Source organism: Pollachius pollachius, assembly GCF_949987615.1.
Source record: "Pollachius pollachius genome assembly, chromosome: 13".
NCBI classification, from domain to species: domain Eukaryota; kingdom Metazoa; phylum Chordata; class Actinopteri; order Gadiformes; family Gadidae; genus Pollachius; species Pollachius pollachius.
The window spans coordinates 16146981-16170693 of record NC_136946.1 but is presented as its reverse complement, the minus strand read 5'-3'; the positions used below and the strand labels follow the sequence as shown (position 1 = coordinate 16170693).

At 43.5% G+C, this 23713-nt stretch overlaps 1 protein-coding gene across 4 annotated transcripts in view; it reads left to right on the top strand.

The window, feature by feature from the left end:
* LOC307085198 (uncharacterized protein) overlaps positions 1-23713 on the top strand; it is a 44533-nt gene that overhangs the window by 17103 nt on the left and 3717 nt on the right. The window contains exons 3-5 of one of the 4 annotated variants that reach the window (XM_079749891.1): positions 1399-1516; positions 2198-2400; positions 17129-17245. In XM_079749891.1, coding sequence (XP_079606017.1) covers positions 1399-1516; positions 2198-2400; positions 17129-17136 — 329 coding nt within the window. In that variant the 3' untranslated portion in view covers positions 17137-17245. Of the gene's footprint in view, positions 1-1398; positions 1517-2197; positions 2707-4043; positions 5809-13215; positions 13326-17128; positions 19761-23172; positions 23291-23713 lie in introns of those variants that run through there. The other 3 variants (XM_079749888.1, XM_079749889.1, XM_079749890.1) reach the window with 3 other exon arrangements.

Sequence of the window (23713 nt, the reverse complement as noted above, 5' to 3'; positions counted from 1 at the left end):
GTCCTCTTATTTTGTTTACTTTCAGCTAAGATCTGCCTTAAAAACGTATGGGGTTCCCTGGAATTCTCCTCTCCCCTCACATCCCTTGCTAAGATGGATTGCACCATTACTGGGCAGATCTTCTGTCTCCTTAATATATAATTCACTGGTTCAGCACGGGGCCAAGGCTTTACCAATTGAATCCATATGGAGCAGGGAACTGGGGGGCTTGAATGTAAACTTGGATTGGGAGAGAATTTGGTGCAATTTAAGTATGACTTCTAAGAACCTAGCTCACCAACTAATTCACTTCAAGACCATACACAGGGCCTACATCACACCCTATACGAGATTTCAGATGAAATTGCAAACTACTCTCAACTGTCATATATGTAACACTGCTTTACCCAGAACATTCTTACACATGTTTTGGGATTGTTCGGTCATTCTGGTTGCATGTAAACTCAGTGTTAGCGGATATACTTGATATTTTTTATGTTCCTAATCCTGTTTTTTGTCTGCTTAATGATAATTCTGATATAAATCTAAAGCGAATTCAGCTCAAAATGCTATTTGCAGGGTTTACCTCTGCAAAGAAAACAATTTTGAAAAACTGGTTTACTCCAGATATGTGTATGAAGTCATTCTGGATCCATAGCCTGCTCAACATTGTCAATCTTGAACATACAACTGCCCGACTTAATAAGGCACGACCAGTGACTGTTCAAGCTTGGTACTCTTTCTCATCCAAAATAATCTCTTGGGCTAGGGACAACAACAACTAGACAGTCTTTGTTGTGATTTACCTGCTGAACATGTTTCTGTTGCTGTATGTATTGTCTTACCAACCTGATATTTTTTCTTCTTTCTTTTTATTTTCTACCTTAATTTAACATATGACTTTTGATATGTCTGTAACCACCCCCCCCCCGTTCCATTTGAAAAAGAAAAACAATAAAAATGTTGATCACAAAAAAAAAAAACTGGCTAGCGTTGACTGACTCACTAATCTCACTAGTCAGTCTTTTTATTTATATCGTAAGTCTCATGGCAAACAAGCTCAGAACGGTGCGTTTCCCTTTCTTTCGATTAATTTGTTTCAACCAATCATGTTTCATGAGGTGGGGATCTGTAGGCTAGTATCTGACCAACACAAACTCGGTACAATATCTTACCCATAACGTTAGAGGAAGCATGGCGTAACTCACTCATCACATTTGTTGGTTTCTGGCCCAGGCTCTGTGCCGTCTCACCCAAGAAGCTCTGCTATAACAGTCAGAATGCTGGACCTGAGATGACTGACTAGCCAAATGGTCTTAAAACTAAGATCAGTTTGGCTGGTGAGAGAGTGGACCCAGAGAAAGTACAGTGTACTTAAAATATTATTCTAATGTATTTTCACTGGCCGATGCTTTTCAGGTAAACCCATCATGGAAAACATTACAGACGCCATCTATGGCAGCCGGAAGACCATCTGTGTGGTCAGTCGCGATTACCTGGAGAGTGAATGGTGCTCCAGAGAGATCCAGGTTGCCAGGTAAGAACCCAGAGTTCACATGCATGACCAGAATATGGTTGTTCATTAAATAAGGTTCACAGGTGTACTTGTTGTCTTATTGTACAACCCTCATACATATTCCCTTAAACTGTAAAGTGCAATGGACCAAAGCCTAAATTACAAATTTGTGTCGGTACATCTTGCAGACGTGTTATAATGCTCTAAACAATGAGCCAGAAGTTTGCAACCAGCAAACCTAGTTGATGTATATAACCTTCTTAATTATTAGCTGCTAAAGGTATATGTGTCTCAGTGACTGCCCATGGTGCATTAGGTGTCAGTGGAAAGAATCCTGCGTTTACCCTGTTTGAGCAGGTCACCCAATTATCCCCCACACGTGTGTAATGAAAAAGAAACACACTTTAGGGGGCTGAACGATTAAAACACCACATCACCACCTGGTTATTTCTAATAACTGACATTGGGAAACTGAAAAGGGAAAATGTAGCAGGTTGAAAAATGTGTAAAAAAACATAATCAAGTAAAGTACTTGAGTATAGTCAGAAAGTATTTCTACTCAAGGACCAATACAACCATGTAGATAGGTCTGGTTTGTGTGCTGCTGGGTGGGGGTGGGTGCCCAGGGGTACAAGGAAGTCTTCATATGGTCATGACCCAGACATATATTAAAAAACAACTCTCCCTGTTCCATTACCCCAGCTTCCGTCTGTTTGACGAGCAGAAGGACGTGCTGATCCTGGTGTTCCTGGAGGACATTCCCATGCAGCAGCTTTCTCCGTACTACCGCATGAGGAGGCTCCTGAAGAGACAAACCTACCTGAGCTGGGCGCGAGCATACGCACACCCAAACCTGTTCTGGGAGAAGCTCCGGAAGGCCCTGGAGACCCAGGAGCACCCAATGGGTGAGCATATACGGCTCACCGTGACGGCCGGACCCCCTGGAGAGAGGCCAGAACAGTAAAAGGCTAAGAAATGCTGGGGGGATTATACTAGAGATACCCGAGGTCTGTATTTGGAGGGAAAGGGAAACATTTCCCATAGCCAACTTTGTTCATTTTTGTGTATTGTAAAACACCTTCTTAATCTGGTTAATGGGTACATCTGGTGTGGATTTGTATTTGTATTCATTGCCGACATTGGTGTAAACGTTGTCTAATGCAGGGGTCCCCAACCTTTTCACCACCAAGGACCGGTTTGATTCTCCAAAAAATTTCACGGACCGGCGGGGCGGGGCCTGGGGGGGGGGGTTGGGTTATGTTGCGCAGGAGTTGCCAATTTGTTGATATTTTCATATAGTGTTGTGCATGCATTCATTTAAAATAACTAGTTCCAGTTATTTATGAACAGTGAAGGTAACAAACTCTTAAAAAAGAACGTGAACTTGAACAAGTGAAAAATGAACAACTATGAACATAAATATATTGAACTAAACTTGAAGTAACATCTATCAAGTGTAAACATGCACAACACAAAATGTCAGTAAGGGAACTTAACACGCGTTTGTGAGGCCACAGAATAGGCTACAATTCATTTTAATCAGTGGGAGCCCTGTGCTTGTTTCCCTGCAACAAGAAGGTTCCATCTGGGGGTGATGGAAGACAGTGACACCCTTAGCGTGTTTGAAATGTCCAATCGATTGCGCAATTTTGTTTTAGTGGCAGTCATTGCCGAAAACCCGGCCTCGCATAGGTACGTGGTGGGAAATGGAAGCAACGTTTTCAGCGCTTTTATGGATATCTCGGGATACTCCGCTTTGGTTTTGATCCGAAAACCCGCCAGAGAGGTTTGCTCAAACACATTTTTAAGACCACCATCATTAGCTATTTCGATCAATTGATCTTCCTCCTGCACTGAGAAGTGATTCGGGACATTGACAAATGGGTTGCGGATCCACTCATTTGTTCGCTGTGGATCTTTGGAGGATGGGAAGTAACGTTCGAATTCATTTGAAAGCGCAACAAGGTGATCGCGCACCAGCTGCGAGAGAATGGGCCCTGCCTCAGTCTCTCCCAAAATCCCCACTAATGTTTGGAACATATCGAATACTCCCCTGTCCACTCGTCGTCCCCACAAATCAAGCTTGGCTTTAAATGCAGCAACTTTATCTGCCAGTTTAAAGACAGCCGTCATTCTCCCCTGGAGTGTCAGGTTGAGCTCATTAAGCAATCCGAATATGACACACAGGTAAGCCAGTATGGACACCCAGTGCTCAACACTAAAATGTGCTGCCAATGGTGACTTTTTTTCTGTAAGAAACCTCTGCAGCGGCTCTCGCAACTCAAACACTCTGGCCAATGACCTGCCCCTTGACAGCCATCTGACATCTGCGCGCAAGAGAAGGCGTTTGTGCTCTGCGTCCATTTCTTCACAGAGCTGTTCAAATAAACGAGAGTTGAGTGCGTGTGCTTTTATGTGGTTGATTATTTTAACTACATCATTTAATACCCCATTAACTCGGGCGACATTTTTCGGCTAGCCAGCATTTCCCTGTGAATGACACAGTGTGTGGGCTCGCAGTCAGGTGCAACCTCTCTAACCCTTGCAGTGAAACCGGACAGCCGTCCAGTCATGGCTGCAGCCCCATCAGTGCAAACGCCAATACAGAAAGACCAGACTAATTTTCCTGACACATAACCATCCAAAGCCCGGAATAATTCTGCAGCTGTGGTGTTCGTTGGAAGTGACAGCACACACAACAAATCCTCCTGCACATCGTCCTCAAAACTGTACCGTACAAAAACAAGCAGAATTGCCCTGTTTTCCACATCAGTGGACTCATCGACCTGGATCGCATACCACGGTGAACCATTCACCCTCTCAAACAACTGTGCTTCAATATCCTCCGCTATATCATCAATTCGCCTATGGACGGTGCTGGCTGAAAGAGGTACCGAGCCTATCTTTTTTGCTGCAGCCTCCCCAAGGAGTTCATTGCACATGTCTTTTGCAGCAGACAGAATTAGCTCTTCCCCAATAGTAAAGGGCTTCTTACACTTAGCAATACGACTAGCCACTAAGTATGAGGCTTTTAGCGCAGCCACGTTCACAGATGTGGTTGTTTTAAGCGCTATTTTTTGTGATTCTTGCTCACGTTTTTTACGTTCGAAGAAGTCAAGGGGTTTGTCTTTAAGTGTAGGATGCTTGGATTCTAAATGTCGAATAAGCTTTGACGGTTACATAGCTTCATTCGACAACGTATCGCCACATACCACACATAACGGACTTGGTGCATGTGACTCACCGGTCTCTATAAACCCATATTTTAGGTACGACTCGTCATACTTTCGATTGAAAGACCCTTTCTTTTTCTTTGCGGTTTCTTGCTCATTATCGTCAGTGGGTCTTTTTCCCCCGCTACCCCTTCCAAAGAAACTTTCTAAACACGTCTGTTTTGAGTTGCTCATTTTCGCAGTTTAGCTAACTTAGTGTGACACTACTGTTGAACTGAACACGTGAAGGTAGCTGCACAGCTTAGGCTGCGCAGCCACTGTAGCCAATACGTGTTGGGGGCGGGACAGACAGACAGTTATGCCTAAGAAAAGAAGTTAAGACCTTGCCAAAAATGCAAACATGTTATATGCAATCTAACAACTGCATATAGACTTATGGCATGTAAAAGAGTGACAGTATTGCGAAGTAAATTGAGTTTATTAAGTATGCATGCATTTTGCATGAATTTTTTTTTTATTATTTTTTTACTCATGTCGTAGCCTACGAATCTACGGCCCGGTTAGGAATGTCCCGCGGCCCGGTACCGGGCCACGGCATGGTGGTTGGGGACCGCTGGTCTAATGTGTTCCAATTTTTGCGTTGCGTTTATCAACTTCTGATGAAATCTGGGGAGAACTGACCTGAGGTTTGTCCCTAAGTTCCTTAGGGGACAAACGTTCCCTAAGTGTATGGAAAGGCCACCATTTCAAGATATGTTTCAGATCGGGTTTGCAAAAAACACTCGTGACACTTGTGTCTGTGTACTAAACAACTTCATTGCTTGTTTTTCTGTGTAGCTCTATAGCTTATGATTGTATTAAGGCCTAACTTAAAGGGGAAACTATGGTCATTGTTAATTTGAAATTATTATTTTTTTCTATTCTATAACACAAATCAAAGACTGCAACATTACCATCTGTAAGAGTTGAGTATTTCTAAGCCTGACTTTGCCCGTGCACATTGCTGTGTAGGGACCCCTAGAGGGCTGCCATGTATATAGCACCATTCATAAAAGTTTATATTAATCGAATGGTTTGTATAAGAATCAAGTTTTATGATGGATGATTACTAACTAAAAGATCATTTTCAGTTTTGCATGTTCAATATTAACCTAATTTAGAAGTTGATTCTGAAACTGCTGTTCAATATTAGTTGTATTATAAATAAAAGAATTGTTCACAGAAGATTCTTTGGTCAATATCACTGTTACACTGCACTAGACCTTAACATCTTAATCATATCATTATGTCCTATGTCATGATTACACATGTATACAGTGGTGTATAGTAACGAAGTAGAAATACTGGGGTACTGTACAGCAGATGACACGCAAATCTATGTAATAATGCTAATAATAATAATTTCAATTCATATAGCACTTTCCTCGCCCTCAAAGCGCTTTACATAGGAGCACAACAATGAACAAACAAAAAGGAAATGTAAAGTTGATGGGGCTTGGGTTGGTGGGTGATCTAGGGGTAGGCGGAGGAGAAGAGATGGGTCTTGAGGTGGGACTGGAAGATGGTGAGGGACTCGGAGTCACAGATATGTTGGGGGAGGGTGTTCCAGAGCCTGGGAGCTGCCCTGGAGAAGACTCTGTCACCAAGGCTGCAGAGTTTTGATGTGTGGGTGGAGAGGAGACCGGCTGAGGAGGATCTGAGGGCCCGGGGGGGTTGATAGAGGGAGAGAAGGTCAGAGAGATATGGGGGGGCCAAATGGTGGAGGGCTTTGTAGGTGAGGACCAGGAGTTTGTAGTGTATCCGGTGTGAGATTGGGAGCCAGGGGAGTCTTTTGAGGGCTGGGGTGGTAGGGTGCCAGTTTTGATGGTGGGGCGGATGTGGGGTTCAAGGGAGAGGGTGCAATCAAAGATTACGCCAAGATTGCGGGCCTGGGGGGAGGGGGGGACCTTGGTGACGTCGATAGTAAGTGTGGGGGGTTTGCGAGTTTGCTTAGGGTGGATTTTGAGCCGATGTTAATTTTGAGGAAGTTATTTTGCATCCAGAGTGTAAGTCTAGACAGGCAGGATTCGATGTGGGAGAGGGGGGGGTTGTGGGGGGATTTGGTGCTGAGGTAAATCTGGGTGTCATCAGCGTAGCAGTGGAAGTCCATGGGGAAATGGCGGAGTTACTGACCAAGGGGGAGGAGGTAAATGATGAAGAGGAGGGGGCCGAGTACAGAACCTTGGGGAACGCCTTGTGTGATGGTGCCTGTGGCAGATGTGTGGTTGTGGAGGGAGATGAAGTGAGATCTGTCTGAGAGGTATGAGTGATGCCAGCTCAGTGCAGTACCTTCGATGCCTAGGTTGCTGAGCCTGGTGAGCAGGATGGTGTGGTTTACGGTATCGAAGGCTGCACTCAGGTCATGGAGGATGAGGAAGTTGAGGGAACCAGTTTCGGCAGAGGTGAGGAGGTCATTGAGGACTTTGCGGAGAGCGGTTTCTGTGCTGTGGAGGGGGCGGAAGCCAGATTGGAGGGGTTCGAAGAGGTTTTTGGCGTGGAGATGGGATTGGAGTTGTGTGGTGACGATGCGTTCAAGGGTTTTGAAGAGGAAGGGGATGTTGGAGATTGGGCGGTAGTTACTGAGGGAGGAGGGGTCGAGACCGGGTTTCTTGAGGGTGGGGGTGACAGCAGCAGATTTGAAGGCAGAGGGGACAGTTTCGTCGGACAGTGAGGAGTTGAAGAGCTTAGTGAGGTAAGGGCAGAGAATGGGGAGGCAGGACTTGAGCAGGGGAGTGGGGAGGGAGTCGAGGCATAAGGTAGTAGGTTTGGAGGAGCTTATAAGTTTGGGGAGTTCAGGAGGAGTAACCAGGTCGTAGTGGGTGAGACGGTAATTGGGAGGAGGGGTTGGGAGGTCCAGAGATATGGGTAGGGGAGGGGCCATTGAGTGTGCAGGGGGGTTATGTACAGGGAAAGGTGAATGGTTGATGGTGGTGATTTTGTCAGCGAAAAACTGGAGGAATGAGTTGCAGAGATCGCAGACGGCGTAAGTCCTGAGACGCCAATCAGCATATGAACTGTTATATCTGCACATAGCCACCAGGGAGCATCACCAAGCATATAAGCTGTAATAACCGCACATAGCCACAAGGGAGCAGGAACAAACAAATAAGCTGTATAACCAAACACAGCCACAAGATGGTAGCACCATCACACATACGAGGAGGCAGGAGGCTCACCACCCCTCCCACGGGCCCATAGAACCAGGTGAGAAGAACCGGCTGTCTTAAAGACTGAACCTGCATAGGTCTTAGTCAACCAGCAGCCCGTCGTGTACCCTCCGTAATCTCGGTCCGTGGCTTAGAAAAGTATGACCGACGTGAACTTGATCAATCGCTGAGAACTCTGAAGGAAGAAAGGGCTTTTGATTTATTGGGAGACAGGGCTGCCCTCAGAATAAGAGTGGGGGAGTTTCCATAACGGCCCACAGGAGAGAGTGAGAGGGGGAAGGAAAGAGAGAGAGTGAACACAGTCTACTCCCATTCGTAGCGAGCAACACAGAAAGATACACACACACAGACACATACACATACACCTATACAGAAACTCTCTCACACACACACACACACACACACACACACACACACACACACACACACAGCACAGAGGAGGATAATAGAGAGCCTGTTCCCCTGTACGCGAGTGGTGGCACTACGCCACAAAATACCAGTGCAGATAGGACTCCGTGGAGCTTTCAGGCCTTGATCAATTTGTAGTTCCTCATCCATCATATTTGGAGTTCTTCTACTCCACCACACGTTTTTGTTACCTGACCGCCTTGTTTGGAGTTCTTATTAGTCTCTGTAGTTAAAGTTCTACCTCTGTGATTTCCCCTGCTGGGCGAGAATAGGAACTATCACCAGTTCTAACCCAGCGACTACCCCTGCTGGCTGAGAAGAGGAAATACCACCGGTCCGAACAACCCCCCCCCCCATCCCCCACTGCTGGCCAAGAAGGGAACTACTATAGATTTCACCTCAACGACACCCCTTGCTGGTGAAGAAGTGAACTACCACTGGTTTTCCCCACACCCAGCCCCCAGAGCATGCGCGCTTCAAGGCGTAATGGCTGTACCCAACAGGCAGCCCCAGCTAGCTGAGGCGATAACAGACCCAGATACCCCGGCCCAGCTGAGAGCTACAGTAGTCAGGCACTTGGCAGCCAACGCCCAAGCAAGCAAGCCGCTGTCCACTAGAGAGCAAAGAGTCTGGGCTAGAAGAGACAAGAAGTATAGAAAATAATAGGAAGTTGAGAGAAGAGGGCGACCGCCGGCCCCTCAACCCGGCCCTGGTTGCAACAAAATGCCCCCACCCAAGGAGGTGCCCCATCCCATGAGGACCAGGTCAAAAGATCCCAGTCTCCGGCGTCCGAACAACACCAGTAGCCCCCAGACCAACCAGCGCTGGTCCCATTTCCCCCAGCCAAACGTCGTGGCACCCCAGACGCAGAAGGGAGAGAAACCGACACACCGTGGGGCCATCGGGACATGGTCACTCTGGCCGCCCAACTGCTACCACTCACGGCGGGAGCATCGGCCTGGATCAGAAAGTTTGAGGCAGAGACATCTGGAGATGTCCTGGGCCAAGGATATTTAACAGCCATGGTCGGCAGGGCTCACAGCTCCAGAAAAGCCATCGAACTGGAGAAATTCCCCCAGACTGAAGAACTGCCTGACAGGACCTTCTTCGATACATACCGGAAGAATCCATCTTTGCGTACATAGAGAGGGCCGAAGAGATGAGGACGGACAGTTATGACTGCCACCCATGCAGCAGGAGGCTAGCGATCAAGGTTTTCCAGCAGGCAATCCTACAGGGAGATCCTACAGGGATTGCCTGCTGGGGTCCAGAAGTGACTAAGAACAGTGGTAGCCCTGTCCACCAAACCATTGACAGAGTGGGTAGAACACCTCGTTCACCACTTCACCGTCTCAATGAAGAGAGGCGGTAAGACCAGGATGAAGATCACAAAGAACTGAAGAAACAATTTGTGAAGATGCAGATTAAGGAGCAAGTAGAGAAGTCACTGCTGCGGATGCAGATTAAGGAGCAAGTAGGGATGTCCCTGCTGCTTAAAAAAGCTAAAGACACCCAGGAACCCCTGAACATGATGCCCTTAGCAACCCAGTCGTCAACACTCCCTTCACGTCATTTATTTCATAATTATTATTACTTATAGGAGACAACTTCTGTCTTGTAAATTGACATTTGAATGAATGATCAATGATTTGTCAAAACGCTTACATTTTATCCAAGTTTACATTGGTTGGTGCCCCCCCCCCCCCCCCCATATATAAATGATTTCTTATGTAATTGAAAATATAGATTAAATAGACACTTCACTTTTGAAGAAATTCACACTTAAAGACAACAGCTTTAAAAGGTTTTGTTGATGTTGTATCGTGATATGTATCGTGCTCAGTGGTCTGGACCATAAATACGATTGGCACCTTATACCTTTATGCCTATTTTTAGACAGTGAATGGTGCTGCATTTGTGGATGTGTGGCTCTGTAAAATAGGTAAATATGTATAGTGATGGCCCAACATGGATTCATATCTTACTACTGTATAATAGCAGGCCTGTCGGACAAGTTACTCCCCCACACGTGGTCAAGTGCGCATGTGCCAAGCAGCCCGCAGCTCACACACACACACACACACACACACACACACACACACACACACACACACACACACACACACACACACACACCGCACGCAGACACACACACAGCACGCACACCGCACGCAGACACACACCACACACACACACACCGGCTGCCCTCATGTTCGCGCGGGAGCTCCGGACACCGGTGGACTTGGTGTTCGGGTCCCCGCCCGAGCCTGACATTGCTGGGGGTGCAGCTATGGACTATTTCCGTAGGCTGATGGATGGCGTGCTGGGGGTCCATGACTACATCCGCCAGGCTCAGGCTGCCTCGGGGTTGAGGCAGAAGAGGGGCTATGACACGCTGTTGTGGACGAGCATTCACACCCAGGGACAGGGTGTGGGTGTACTGCCCCGTCAGAAAGAAGGGGGTCTGCCCTAAACTGGGGAGCCACTGGCAGGGGCCTGGGGAGATCCTCGACAGAGTGTCCGAGGTGGTGTACCGCCTGCTGATGCCTGGGCCAGGCACCCGGGGGCGTGTGGTGGTGCTGCACCGGGACGGACTCTCGCCGTACCGCCCCCTCGCCCCAGTTGTTGCTGGGGAGGGAGGCAGAACTCCCCGCGGTTCCCCGGGCGGCTCCCCTGACGGGGCCGTTGGCCCTGCAGTTGCCACTCCTGGGGGATCCAGCTGCCTAACCGGCGGCGCTGGGCCCCTGAACACTTGAAGGACTATGTGTCGGGTGATGGGGTCGTCGGGGACGACTGACCCCTCAGGTGGGAGCTGTGTGGCGACCACTGGCGTGGACGCCTCTTCCGGGTTTGTGCAGGGGATCCTGGGAACTCGTTGGTTGCCTGTTGTATAAAGGCCCTTCTGGGTCCTTTGTATTTGTTAGGATAAGTGGGGTTAATGGGTTGGGGTTGTTTTGTATTGTTGGTTTGTAGTTGTGTGTTATTCTGTTACCAAGTTGTGTTCATCGTTGTCGCCACTGTCATGGAGAGTGTCATGATTCTTTGTTGGGTGCGCTGTGTTCTATGGATAATGTTGGTCTTCAATAAAGGTAGTCTGTGTCGAGCGGTGTATGGGGCGCAGAACTATGGTTAACTTACTCTGTGTACTTCTTGGCCGCCGCTTCAATATCATATTATACTTAGGGTTGATGCTACCGTGATTTGAAGACATATTCTCCTCTTAAATCCCATTCTAAGTTTAGTTACAAACAAATCCGAGTTTAGCTGGAGCAAAGTCAAATACTACACAAAAGGGCAGAATAGGACTTAGGCTGCTGGTTATTCTGTGTTTTTGTCCACCATGTGTCTCTTTGTCGTGCCTCTGACACCTCTCACCTGTACATCCTGCCTTCGTCTGTTTCCCGCCTTTTTCCTGCTCATCTGTTCACCTGCTCACCTCAGCCTATTTATACCCTGTATTGTTGGTGCCCCCTTGTCAGATTGTTGCATGCTGTTTCTTAGCTCGCCTAGTTAGTTCTCTCTGTCCTGTCTGCCTGTCTCCCTACTTGTCTGCCTGCTTTTGGATTTAACCACAGTTTTGACCTTTTACCGTCCTCTGGACTACACTCCTAATGGTGCCCTGGCTCTTCTTACTTTGTTTGGTTTCTGTTCTTGTTTTTGTCAACAGACACATTTTGTGTTGTTGCATTTCCTCCTGAGAAACAGGGGTCGATTTTTGTTATTGTTTGAGCTGAAAGCCTTGCTCTGCTTCAATGTATCTTTGGAACTTTACTTTGCTTTTGGGTCAGATATCACACACACCTGACATTCATGTATGATGCCTACTTACACCCAACCTAACACCAAGGTTCAATCCTGCATGAAACCCATGTGGGCCATTTGCATGGGGCCATTATCGAACCTATGGATATACCCATACAAGGCCTGTTTTTATGTTATGTTTAACATTAATAAATAAAATGTCCATAACAAAACAACAAATTAGAATAAACAGATTAATCTTCAATAATTTAAATCAATGTGTTTAAACTTCAAGGATGAAGAGGTTATTGTGTTGGATCCTGGTTGCATATAGACAGTGTCATTCATGAAATTTTATTTAGAAGGAAAAAAAAAAAGTTTGTCAGTTCACTTTAGATAATTCCTCTTTTCATACTTCATTTGACTACTTCGTTTCGCTTCATCATTTATTACTCTAATAGACCACAGACAAAAGACCATTTCAAACCAGCTTTTAGCAATAACCCATTGTTCTCATTGGCCAGACACATCAGGAAAGAGACCAGATTGAAGAACATTTGTTTTTGTGGAAGTTGGACATTAATATTATTCTTACTTTGTTTGGTTTTTGTTCCTGTTTTTGTCAACAGCAACATTTTGTGTTCTTGCATTTCCTCCTGAGAAACAGGGGTCGATTTTTGTTGTTTGATCTGAAGCCATGCTCTGCTTTAAATACATCTTTGGAACTTTACTCTGCTTTTGGGTTCAGATTTCACACACTCCTGACATTTATGTATGATGCCTACTTAGACCCAACTTAACACCCAGTTCAATCCTGCATGAAACCCATGTGGGCCATTGACATGGGGCCATTATCGAACCCGTGGATATTTCCATACAATGCCTGTTTTTATGTTATGTTTAACATTAATAAATAAAATGTCCATAACAAAACAACAAATTAGAATAAACAGATTAATCAGTAATTTAAATTAATGTGTTTAAACTTCAAGGATGATGATGTGATTGGGTTGAATCCTGGTTGCATATAGACAGTGTCATTTAGGGTATTTTATTTAGAAAAAAAAGATAGTGTCAGTACCCTTTATACAATTCCCCTTTTCTTACATCATTTGACTACTTCCTTTTCCTTCATCCTTGTTAACCTAATAGGTCACAAACAAAAGACCATTTCCAACCAGCTTTGATCAACAACACATTATTTTTGATTCGCCAGACGCATCAGGAAAGAGACCAGATTGAGGAACATTTGTTTTTGTGGAATTTGGATATTATTATTTTTTAATAATAGAATTATGTACAGTAAGTATTGAACTTAATTGAACCCACTTCTTTCACTACAATACAGCTAAAACTCAAGTACATCATCTTTCTGCAAAAAGGAAAGTAACATATTACCATTTCAAGCATGTGTTTATTGTTGCCTTTTATGTTAGTTTGTTAGGAAAATGCTTTTTATTTTCATCATCATAATCATCATTAAAAGAAACCGTTGGAGAGGAGAGAGCAAACCAGTTAACGATTATACAGGAGCTATTTTTTCTGAAATTAAATCAAAATCATAGAAAGTAGAATTTTGTTGTTCTCTAACCGTACGTTCACACCAAAAGCTGTAAAAGATGCAAAATCGCCGATTAGCACACAACGCATCGCTGTCAAAAATATTTACAGCTCATATCGTTCATATCGCTCTCTTTTTCCCTACTACACGCTCGTAGTTGAGGCAAGTGCTGCTGCTGATGCCGAGCCACAAAAACACAAGTTTGGTCAATAGAAAAAGAATAAGGATAAATACATGAAACACTGAATAACTAATTAAAGAAGCGATTGCTTACATGCTAGATTATAGCCTATTTGATTGCTATCATATGTCTAATTGTGTGTGTGTGTGTGCAGGGCCGCTGACAGGTTTGGCTGGGCCCGGGACAAAATTCTCTCAATGCCCCCCCCCCCCCCCCCCCCCAAAAAAAAAAACCACACACACCTCTACTTTCTCAGACCCTACCCTACCCTTAAATGACGGAAATTCAAAAAAATACTCATTACTCAACAAACAATTTATTTGAACATTTTAACATTAACTTTGTGTGCAACTATTTAGGTGCGAAATGCCATGCGCCGGACTTTTGTGGTGGCAAAGTCATCAATGAGGTCATTGAAGTCCAGCTTCTTTGCAAGCTTGTGCTCTATGGGGGTCCAGTTATGGGCCCCCCCCATTCCAGGGCCAGTCCAGGGCCCGGGACAACGTACCCGTTTGTCCCCCCCTGTCGGCGGGCCTGTGTGTGTGTGTGTGTGTGTGTGTGTGTGTGTGTGTGTGTGTGTGTGTGTGTGTGTGTGTGTGTGTGTGTGTGTGTGTGTGTAGTATTGTTTATTACGAAAAAGATCCACTTAACGGGAGCATTTGTGCCAGGCAGACACACGACAGACTGACAAATTAGAAATAGATTTTCGTGCGGCATCTCCCTGCTTCTGAAATGCACGAACATCTCCGCCCAGCGCTCGTTCGCTGGTTTCCATCAGCATTCCTCTGTGCGACCATCCCTGTTTCATACATTGTTGGAATCATATGCTGGATGCTTTATTCTTTCTGTGTTTTTGAGTTACTGATCGGGCTATAATAAGACCACGTTGGCTATGTAATCGCGGACAAAAGGGGAGGTTTCACAGTGGTTGGTGGAAACCGGGACATTTGAGCTCGGTTAGATCGGTAGAATGGAGAGAAAATGATTTGAATTCCCGCTATAAACAAGCGTTCCCGCTGTGAAATGAGCATTCTAGCGCTCAAATTATGTTCTAAATATATATTGTCGCGAGAAGGACAAGACGGGAGCCCAGGTTGAACAATTATGCAGTTCCGTGCCCCACACACCGCACGACTACGGACTGCCTTTATTAACAACCACGAACATAACAGAAACACGGGACACCTGACCAACACACACAACACTCTCACTAATGGTCCCGATCACACTACACATCACACAACAATGGAACACACAATTAACACACAACCAATAAAGACCCCAAACCCGTTAACCCCACTTAACCTAACAGAATAAATTAACAAAACCCCTTTTGTCAACTGACAACCCCAATTCCCAGAATCCCCACGGCTCCGGAACATGGCGCCCACACCCGTGGTCGCCACAATATATATATATATATATTCTATATAATAAGCAGGGTGCGATTTGCCGGTGGGGATGGTGGGGATTATCCCCCCCTCTGGTTTACACGTCCTACCCTCTGCTGAATTATTTTTATCCTCGGTGGGGATAAAAATTATCCCCCCCACCCAAAGTATTTTCACCATTACATCGTAATAATTAACAACCAAAATACACAGGGTCCGTCTTCATTTTGAAACATTTTAAAGTGTTTCTCAAAATTATCCCCCCCTCTGGTTTTTTCACAAATCGCACCCTGATAATAAGAGTCATGTTGGCTATATAATCGCGGACAAAAGGGGACATTTCATAGTGGTTGGTGGAAACCTGGACATTTTAGCAACCCAACTTTTTTGGCCACAACGTCCCACGCCTTTGCCTTTTTATTCCTGTCCCTGTAAATGAACATGCTTGCGTCGTTCAATATACGACGGCCTGCAACAGCAGCAATTATTCTTTCGCGCACCATGATGAAGGAACAAAATTGTTTGTTAGGAAATAGGAACTTTCTCATGTATGTTTCTTAGGACTAACGACGGCGAGAGACATCTACATTCCGATTGGCTGGCGGTCATTTACAGCCGAAACGATACTAGCTCATTTGCATAGAGTTGAGCTGTTTTTCAACCCTCATTTACAGCTTTACAGCTTTAAAGCTATCACTCAAACGTTTTATCGCTCCTATCGCTTTATTGCACATGTCTAATAGAAAGTGAATGGGTGTTTATCGCTCGAAACGCTTTATAGCTTTTGGTGTGAACGTACAGTAAAAGCTTGGTTGTGCAACACGTCATGTTTTGGAATTGTGCCAATATTAATTCCATGCTTGGATTGTTCTCAGCCTCACCTGAAAGTCCCTTGGGATAAATTAGGTAATCTTACTGCCTGAATAAATATATCAAGTAGACATGCTAGCTGACTAAATATGTATGTAGAAGGTAAAGAAGGCCTATTAACTTATGCTTTCTCGATTTGTCCTCCGATGTGGTTAAGTGCTCTGGTTCAGGATACCCTGTATGCAAAGCAGCGAGCTGAATCAATGGGACACAAGGCATTATTACTCAGAGAAATCTTATTTTATTCAGATGCCTTCAGCATATTTACAGTTTGTTCAAGGGGCAGACCACGACCCGGAAGTGAAAAGTCTATCCAAGTTATCTGTTATCTTCAAGGATAACAGATAAGAGTGAAGCAAAACAGACACGTACTCAGAAAAGCGGCACAGATTGTTAATAGTGAGAATGATACTTAGATGACATAAAATAACACAACTCCAACAGAGAAAGACATCTTTCGTAATGACAAGACATCTGAGTGACATACATGCAGAATGTCGGTTACAGAAGTAGAGAATGTTCTACTCGGAAAGGTATTACACGGGTCTTCTCAATGCCGTGGAACGCTCCGTTCACTCCCATGGGCCCTTCACAACTTCCGGCTGTGAATTATATTTGATAATTCACCGTTGCTAAGTGTATTTGACCGCTGCCAAGGAGAATAAAGGACTTTTTACCTCTAATGATGTCTTTGGTATCACTCCTCAAGTAGTCCGGTAAATTGTAAAAAGACACACGGTGTGCACTGTGTTATTTTTTCATTTTGGCAAGTGGCCGTGTAATAAGTAAGGGACAATGTATAGAACGTCACCGGTCATTATCAAAAATAAGCCCCTTCAGGGCGAAGCAAGACACCTCCGCGTCGGTGTCCGGTTTGCCCTGTCGGCACTAACTATAACAATAACTGGGACAAAATTTAAGCAACCCGACAGGAGCAACAGGTACATCACCTCCTCATGTTCAAATTGGTTTAAGGCCAGCAATGCTTAGCCTGAAATAAAAAGGGTTTCTCCTTCATGAGGATGCTATGCTTCAATTCCAGTGTTTTGATAGCAGATTGTAATGGCCGCTGTCTGTGTATCTTTGTGTGTCTGTTTGACAGTCTTTTAGGTTTGGCGGATTTAACCTGAGGGATTCCTCGACGGAAATAAATGAACGAACAAAACCAAAGATCCACTTGCTAGGACTGGAGATCCATTGTATTGGAAATTACCAACATCAACAAACTGCTTTGTGTGTTGGAATGAAAACGAAAATTGCGATGCCGTTAAGGGGAATCAGTTTTTGTTCATTTGGAATATTATATCTATTTTTAAACAGTTTTGTTTTTCCAACAGCTAGTTATGCGCTGAAGGACTGCACGGTCACACAGAACACACAGGTCATCTGTCGGAAGAACAGTTTTAAAGTATTTCCAAAGGACATTCCAGCAAGAGTCACAAGTATAGACCTGTCTGGAAACAACATTTCTACACTAAATAAAACAGGTTTGGAAAATGTACCAAATCTGTTGCGCTTAGACCTGAGAAGCAACATGATCTCCAAGATTGAATCTGGCACTTTTGTTGTTCAACTCTCTCTTGAGGTGTTAATTTTAAAGAACAATACGCTTTGTAAGCTACAGGAGGGTATGTTTGACGGCTTAGTCAATCTCAAAGAATTGCATCTGACTTCCAATCAGATCCAAACAGTAGCACCGGCCTCTTTCAAGTCTCTGAGCAAGCTTAGGATTTTGGATCTAGGCCATAACAAACTGCGCCACTTAACAAACATCTTACAACATACACCACATTTACAAACCCTGTACATTCCAGCAAACAACATTTCTACTTTTCATTCTTTGGAGCTGTCAAATAAGTCTACTGAACTTGTTGCACTTGATTTGTCTCAGAATGAGCTCATATACTTTAGGCTCACTGCAGGTATCTTTCCCAAACTCAAAACGTTGAACCTTAAGGATGGTATAAAGAGTGGTATTGTCTGGGAGGTGAAGGACACATCGTACCTCAGAAGCGTGCATAAACTAGATATCAGTGGAGTTCGCTCCTCATTACATGGACTGCAGGAAGTAATAGAGACATTTAACTCCTCCTCACTGATTTATCTGCAGTTAAACCATATAAATAACAACCTGTCGGCTCTCATCAATGTTTCCTGCAAAATCCTAACGCTGAGCACTTTTGAAATCCGAAATAACGGCATCAAAGTTATTACATCAGACATGCTGCACTTGTGTACTTATCTGAAAATATTGGACTTGGGGATGAATGAGATAACTAACATCTCTGACAATGCGTTTCAATCTCTTAGGCAGCTTGACACTTTAAACATGAAGGATAACTGTCTCACATCGATCCCCTATGCTGTAAGGAAAACTCAAATCACAAAACTGGATCTCAGCCACAATAACATCAATGTTCTTGGCTGTGATGATTTTGCCAATATGACCCGTCTCAGAGTTCTCCATCTACACAATAATCCTCTCTTGGCCCTCCAGGATTGTATTTTCAAAGATTTGGTCAATTTAAATGAATTACTGTTTCAAAACAGAAGCATTGAATTAAACGGCGCCTTCAAAAAAAACACGCCAAATCTTAAAACTCTTTCTTTGATAAACAATGAACTCACTGATCTAGTTCATGGAGAATTTAGAGCTCTGAATTCCCTCCAGACTTTGTCATTAAAAGAGAATAAATTACAACAACTTAAAGATGGGACCTTTTTTGGACTGTCCAGTCTTACACATCTTGATCTTGAATCAAATAAAATAAATGAAATTTCAAACGGTACTTTTGCTGACCTGAAAGCTTTAAAGACATTGAATTTGCGGAGCAATTGCATTCAATATGCATCGGTAGAGCCTATTCTGTATCCACCATTTGCTGAGCTTTCACAACTAGATACATTGGATATTTCAGGTCAGATCAGATCTCATCGGCGGCCCAACTTCCCTCAAAACTTTCTGCAAGGCCTTACAAATCTCTCAACACTCTACATGAAAAGTAACAATATTAAATCTGTGCACCCAAACACCTTCAACTATACTCCTAATTTGAATGTGCTTTATTTGTCGGACAATTTTTTAACAGACATTCCCGACAATTTGTTTTCCTCAATTCAAAAACTAAAAAGTCTTTACATTTCAAAGACAATGCTGAGGTCTCTAGATTTTCTGCTCCATGCTCACCTCACAGAGCTGGAGGTGTTGCATGCGTCGTATAATACCTTTTCTGTGATTAGAGAGCCAGTGATGCTGTCTCTGTCAGCACTTACTTACCTGAATATCCAGGGTAATAGCTTCACCTGTAACTGTGACAATGCATGGTTCCTCCAATGGGTAATCAACAACAAGCAAACACAACTTTTTGATGCGTACAACTTTGAATGCAGCTACCCTCCAAACCTTAAAGGTAGACAACTGTTGCAGATTGACGTCCGTTCTTGTACAGTAGACACAGACTTCATCTGTTATATTTCAACGGCATGCGCGGTCATCATGACCTTAGCAGTCTCCTTCACCCACCATTTCCTGCAATGGCATCTGGTCTACGCGTACTACCTCATGCTGGCGTTCCTCTACAACTCAAAGAACAAGGACAAGCGTGCTCATCAATACGACGCCTTCGTCTCCTACAACGCAAACGACGAGGGCTGGGTGCTGGGGGAGCTGCTGCCCAAGCTGGAGGACGAGCAGGGCTGGAGACTGTGTCTGCACCACCGAGACTTCCAGCCAGGTGAGGAGCACTACACTGAACATCCTCTGCACCTCCATTAGCATACATGCTAGCCTACACTTTTTCATATATCGTTCATGTCAGTGGATGTTATTAGATGATCATAAACAGGGTAGGAGATTTTTTCCTGACTCAGAATGAGCCTTCGTTTGGTGACTTCAATAAGCATAAATGGTCCGTGTACAGTAAAGGTAATGGGAGTCTGTGTTACGTTATGTAACAGAAAACAATACATCTTCATGTTGTTTATTACCGTTTCATAAGCAAAAATGTTTATTATGCTTGAGTAAATGAAACCACATCAACATAACTGATCAAATTTAAAATGGTATTCCAACATTGGAAGGACCAGGAATTGCATTGTGGTTAAATGGTCCATCGACTGGTCCTTAATTTCGAAGGCACAAAAAAAAGAAAACAACCCTACCCATCCCTCCTTCCACCCTCTCTTACTCCAGTTCATCATCCTTAAATTCTTGCCTCTCTGCATCTCAGGTATCCATTTAAAAATATATATATTTTCAATCTTGGCTTTGAATCAATAAATCTTGGCTTTGAACCTTGTCTAATGCCCACTGATTATATCCGTCCTGTTCTACATGTCAAATATAAATAATGTAATGTGGCGCTAATCAGGGCGTTCAATTGCAAGTTTGAGCCTGTTCAACATGGTGTATTTGAACCAGGGGCGTAGGAATGAGTTTAACTTTGGGGGGGACACATATCGGAAACCAGGCAGATCTGTCAATGGTTTGAGCAGAAATAGGTCATGAATTAACTACACTGCAAGATATTCAGAAATATATTTTATTTTAATAAAAATAAACATTTGTAAATGTAAAGGAAAACAAATATTGAAAGGCAGTAATGAACTGATTAATATCAAATCAATTATTTAATTGCCTGTCCAATCATCTAGTTTTGTAGAATAAGAAGCGGTGACAAGACGTCTTGTTGCGCTTTCAAAATAAAATTAAATATTTTTCTCCTCGCGGTATAATTTTTGGGTGGGACAAATGCGCCTGTCTCCAATATTGGAAGGGACACGTCCCCTCCTTCCGCCCCGGTTCCTACGCCCTTGATTTTAACTATTTTTATTCATTGCAAGGCTGGTATTGCTGTATCTTTTATAATTGGTATAGTTCCTTACAGGAGCAGTTTCAAAATAAAGATAATCATGTAGTCACATAGTGACGAGTCACAATACAGAGAATCCTTGTATGTTTTGTTTGTATTAACAGAAACAGTTTCTGCATTAGCTTACTTTGTTAGTAGGTTTAATATTTTGTGCATCAATCTTTTTTGTCTGTCTCTTAAACTTGTGACCTATACATAGATAATTAGGCAAGAACGTACAAACATGCAATATAAAACTAGAAAGCTATACGCAATGGTACGTTGCAAAATAAGACTAGATAATATTCTGTAAATCAAAAATAAATCTTTGATATACAGAATATCATGAATTGTATAGATAAATAATATAAATAGCACATTTTGCCTTATTAACATGAAAAACAATAATGTAGGTACATCTTTACCTCAATGTTAATGCAAGAACATGTCAAAGAGTTTAGTATTAAGCAGAGATGTGGACTCGAGTCACATGACTTGGACTCGAGTCATGATTTTGATGGCTTCAGACTCCACTTGACAAAATTACGCATAACTTGCGACTCGACTTAGACTTGACTGCTATTGACTTGATACTTGACTCGGACTTAGCCGCTTTGACTTGTAATGACTCGACATGTCTCGAGTCAAAAACATTTATTGTTTTAGATATCTAACCTATTTTCCGCCTAGAGGGCTAGACACCCAAGACGCATTCACTTCCGTGAAGATGAAAAAAAAACAGCGAGCGAAGACAAATCTACACTTCAATAATATCAAAACAAAATTTCGATATCGTTTATACTTCATTCAGAATAACAGTTTTAGTTTCATATCAGCTGCGTTTTGAGTTGGTCCCATTGAAGCCGTCTGGCCAGCCTCTGACATTTAAGACATCGTAACTAAATCATTGTTCAGCCATTTACCTTCGTTAAAAAAATATAACAAATCTACACACTCGTATCTTCAATAATATCTAAACTGAATTTTGATATCATTTATGCTTTCTTCAGAATCACAGTTAAAGTTTCATATTGGCTTCGTTTCAGTTGGTCTCATTGATTTACGTTGATGCTGGAGGTGAGGACGTTCAGCAGTGTTGCCAGATTGGGCGGTTTTCCCACCTTTTGGGCTACTTTTAAAAACATACGATTTCAGCGCATGCGCATATCATAACACATTTGAAGACAGAAACAATGAACATATTTTAACTGTGTCGATAAGAAATTACTGTACATTAGAGTGATATGTTGAATTAATGATCAATAGCCTAATAATGACATTATTAAGTTAAAAAAACATGATGACTTGTTCAAGACTTGAAAAAGTTTGGGCCTTGGACTTGCACTCGACTTGGCTTTGGTGTGACTTTGACTTGGACTCGACTTGCCTTTCCTTGTCTTGACTTGGGACTCGACTCGGACTTGACTGCTAAGACTTGGGACTTGCCAAAACAGTGACTTTGTCCCATCTCTGGTATTAAGACTATAAAAAAATGTCAAAGAAATACTTATAATATCAAATAAATGGAAACGGCTGTTTTGCACAACAGTTGATGTTGTGTTTGAGACTCACCATGGAATGGCGTCAAACAGAGGCGACCGCATGAGGGGCACAACTGACAAGCTAAAACGCAGAGGAAGGGCCACACAAATGAAACAGACAGGAATATTCTCAGAGATGCAAAATCACTTAAAACTCCCTCATAACATGAATGCAATCTGGTTTTATTATATCTGCTTACATAAACTAATATTTTATCATTTTTAATCAGTATTGTTGGCCTAAGAAGTAAAGTGTGAAAAAGAGCAGTTGTACATCTGCGTTAGCATGTAAGCTACTGAATAGCTCAAAGCTGGCTAGCGTTGACTGACTCACTAATCTCACTATTCAGTCTTTTTATTTATATTGTACGTCTCATGACAAACAGAACTCAGAACGGTGCGTTTCCCTTTCTTTCGATTAATTTGTTTCATCCAATCATGTTTCTTGAGGTGGGGATCTGTAGGCTAGTAGCTGACCAACACAAACTCGGTAGAATATCATAACCATAACGTAAGAGGAAGCATGTCGTAACTCACCCATCACAGTTGTTGGTTTCTGGCCCAGGCTCTGTGCCGTCTCACCCAAGAAGCTCTGCTATAACAGTCAGATTGCTGGACCTGAGATGACTGACTAGCCAAATGGTCTTAGGCAACTAAGATCAGTTTGGCTAGTGAGAGAGTGGACCAAGAGAAAGTACAGAGAAGGGTACTTCAAATATTATTCTAATGTATTTTTACTGACCGATGCTTTTCAGGTAAACCCATCATGGAAAACATTACAGACGCCATCTATGGCAGCCGGAAGACCATCTGTGTGGTCAGTCGCGATTACCTGGAGAGTGAATGGTGCTCCAGAGAGATCCAGGTTGCCAGGTAAGATCCCAGAGTTTACGTGCATCACCAGAATATGGTCGTTAATTAAATCAGGTTCACGTGTGTACTTGTGGTCATATTGTACGACCCTCATACATCTTCCCTCAAACTGTAAAGTGCAACGGACCAAAGCCTAAATTACACGTTTGTGTCGGCACATCTTGCAGACGTGCTATAACGCACTAACGACCGAGCCAGAAGTTTGCAACCAGCAAACCCAGTTGGTGTATATAACCTTCTTAATTAATAGCTGCTATAGGTAAGAATCAAGAGCTTTTATTTTGGTGTAATTAGTTAGGAATGCGCAGCTATTACTGAGTGAAATGAAATGTTGTTTTGCGTCCACCACACAAGCCTCTGCGTGGCCCAATCTAGATTTTAGGCCACTCCCGTCACTTATTTCTGACCAATCAGGGTATCTTT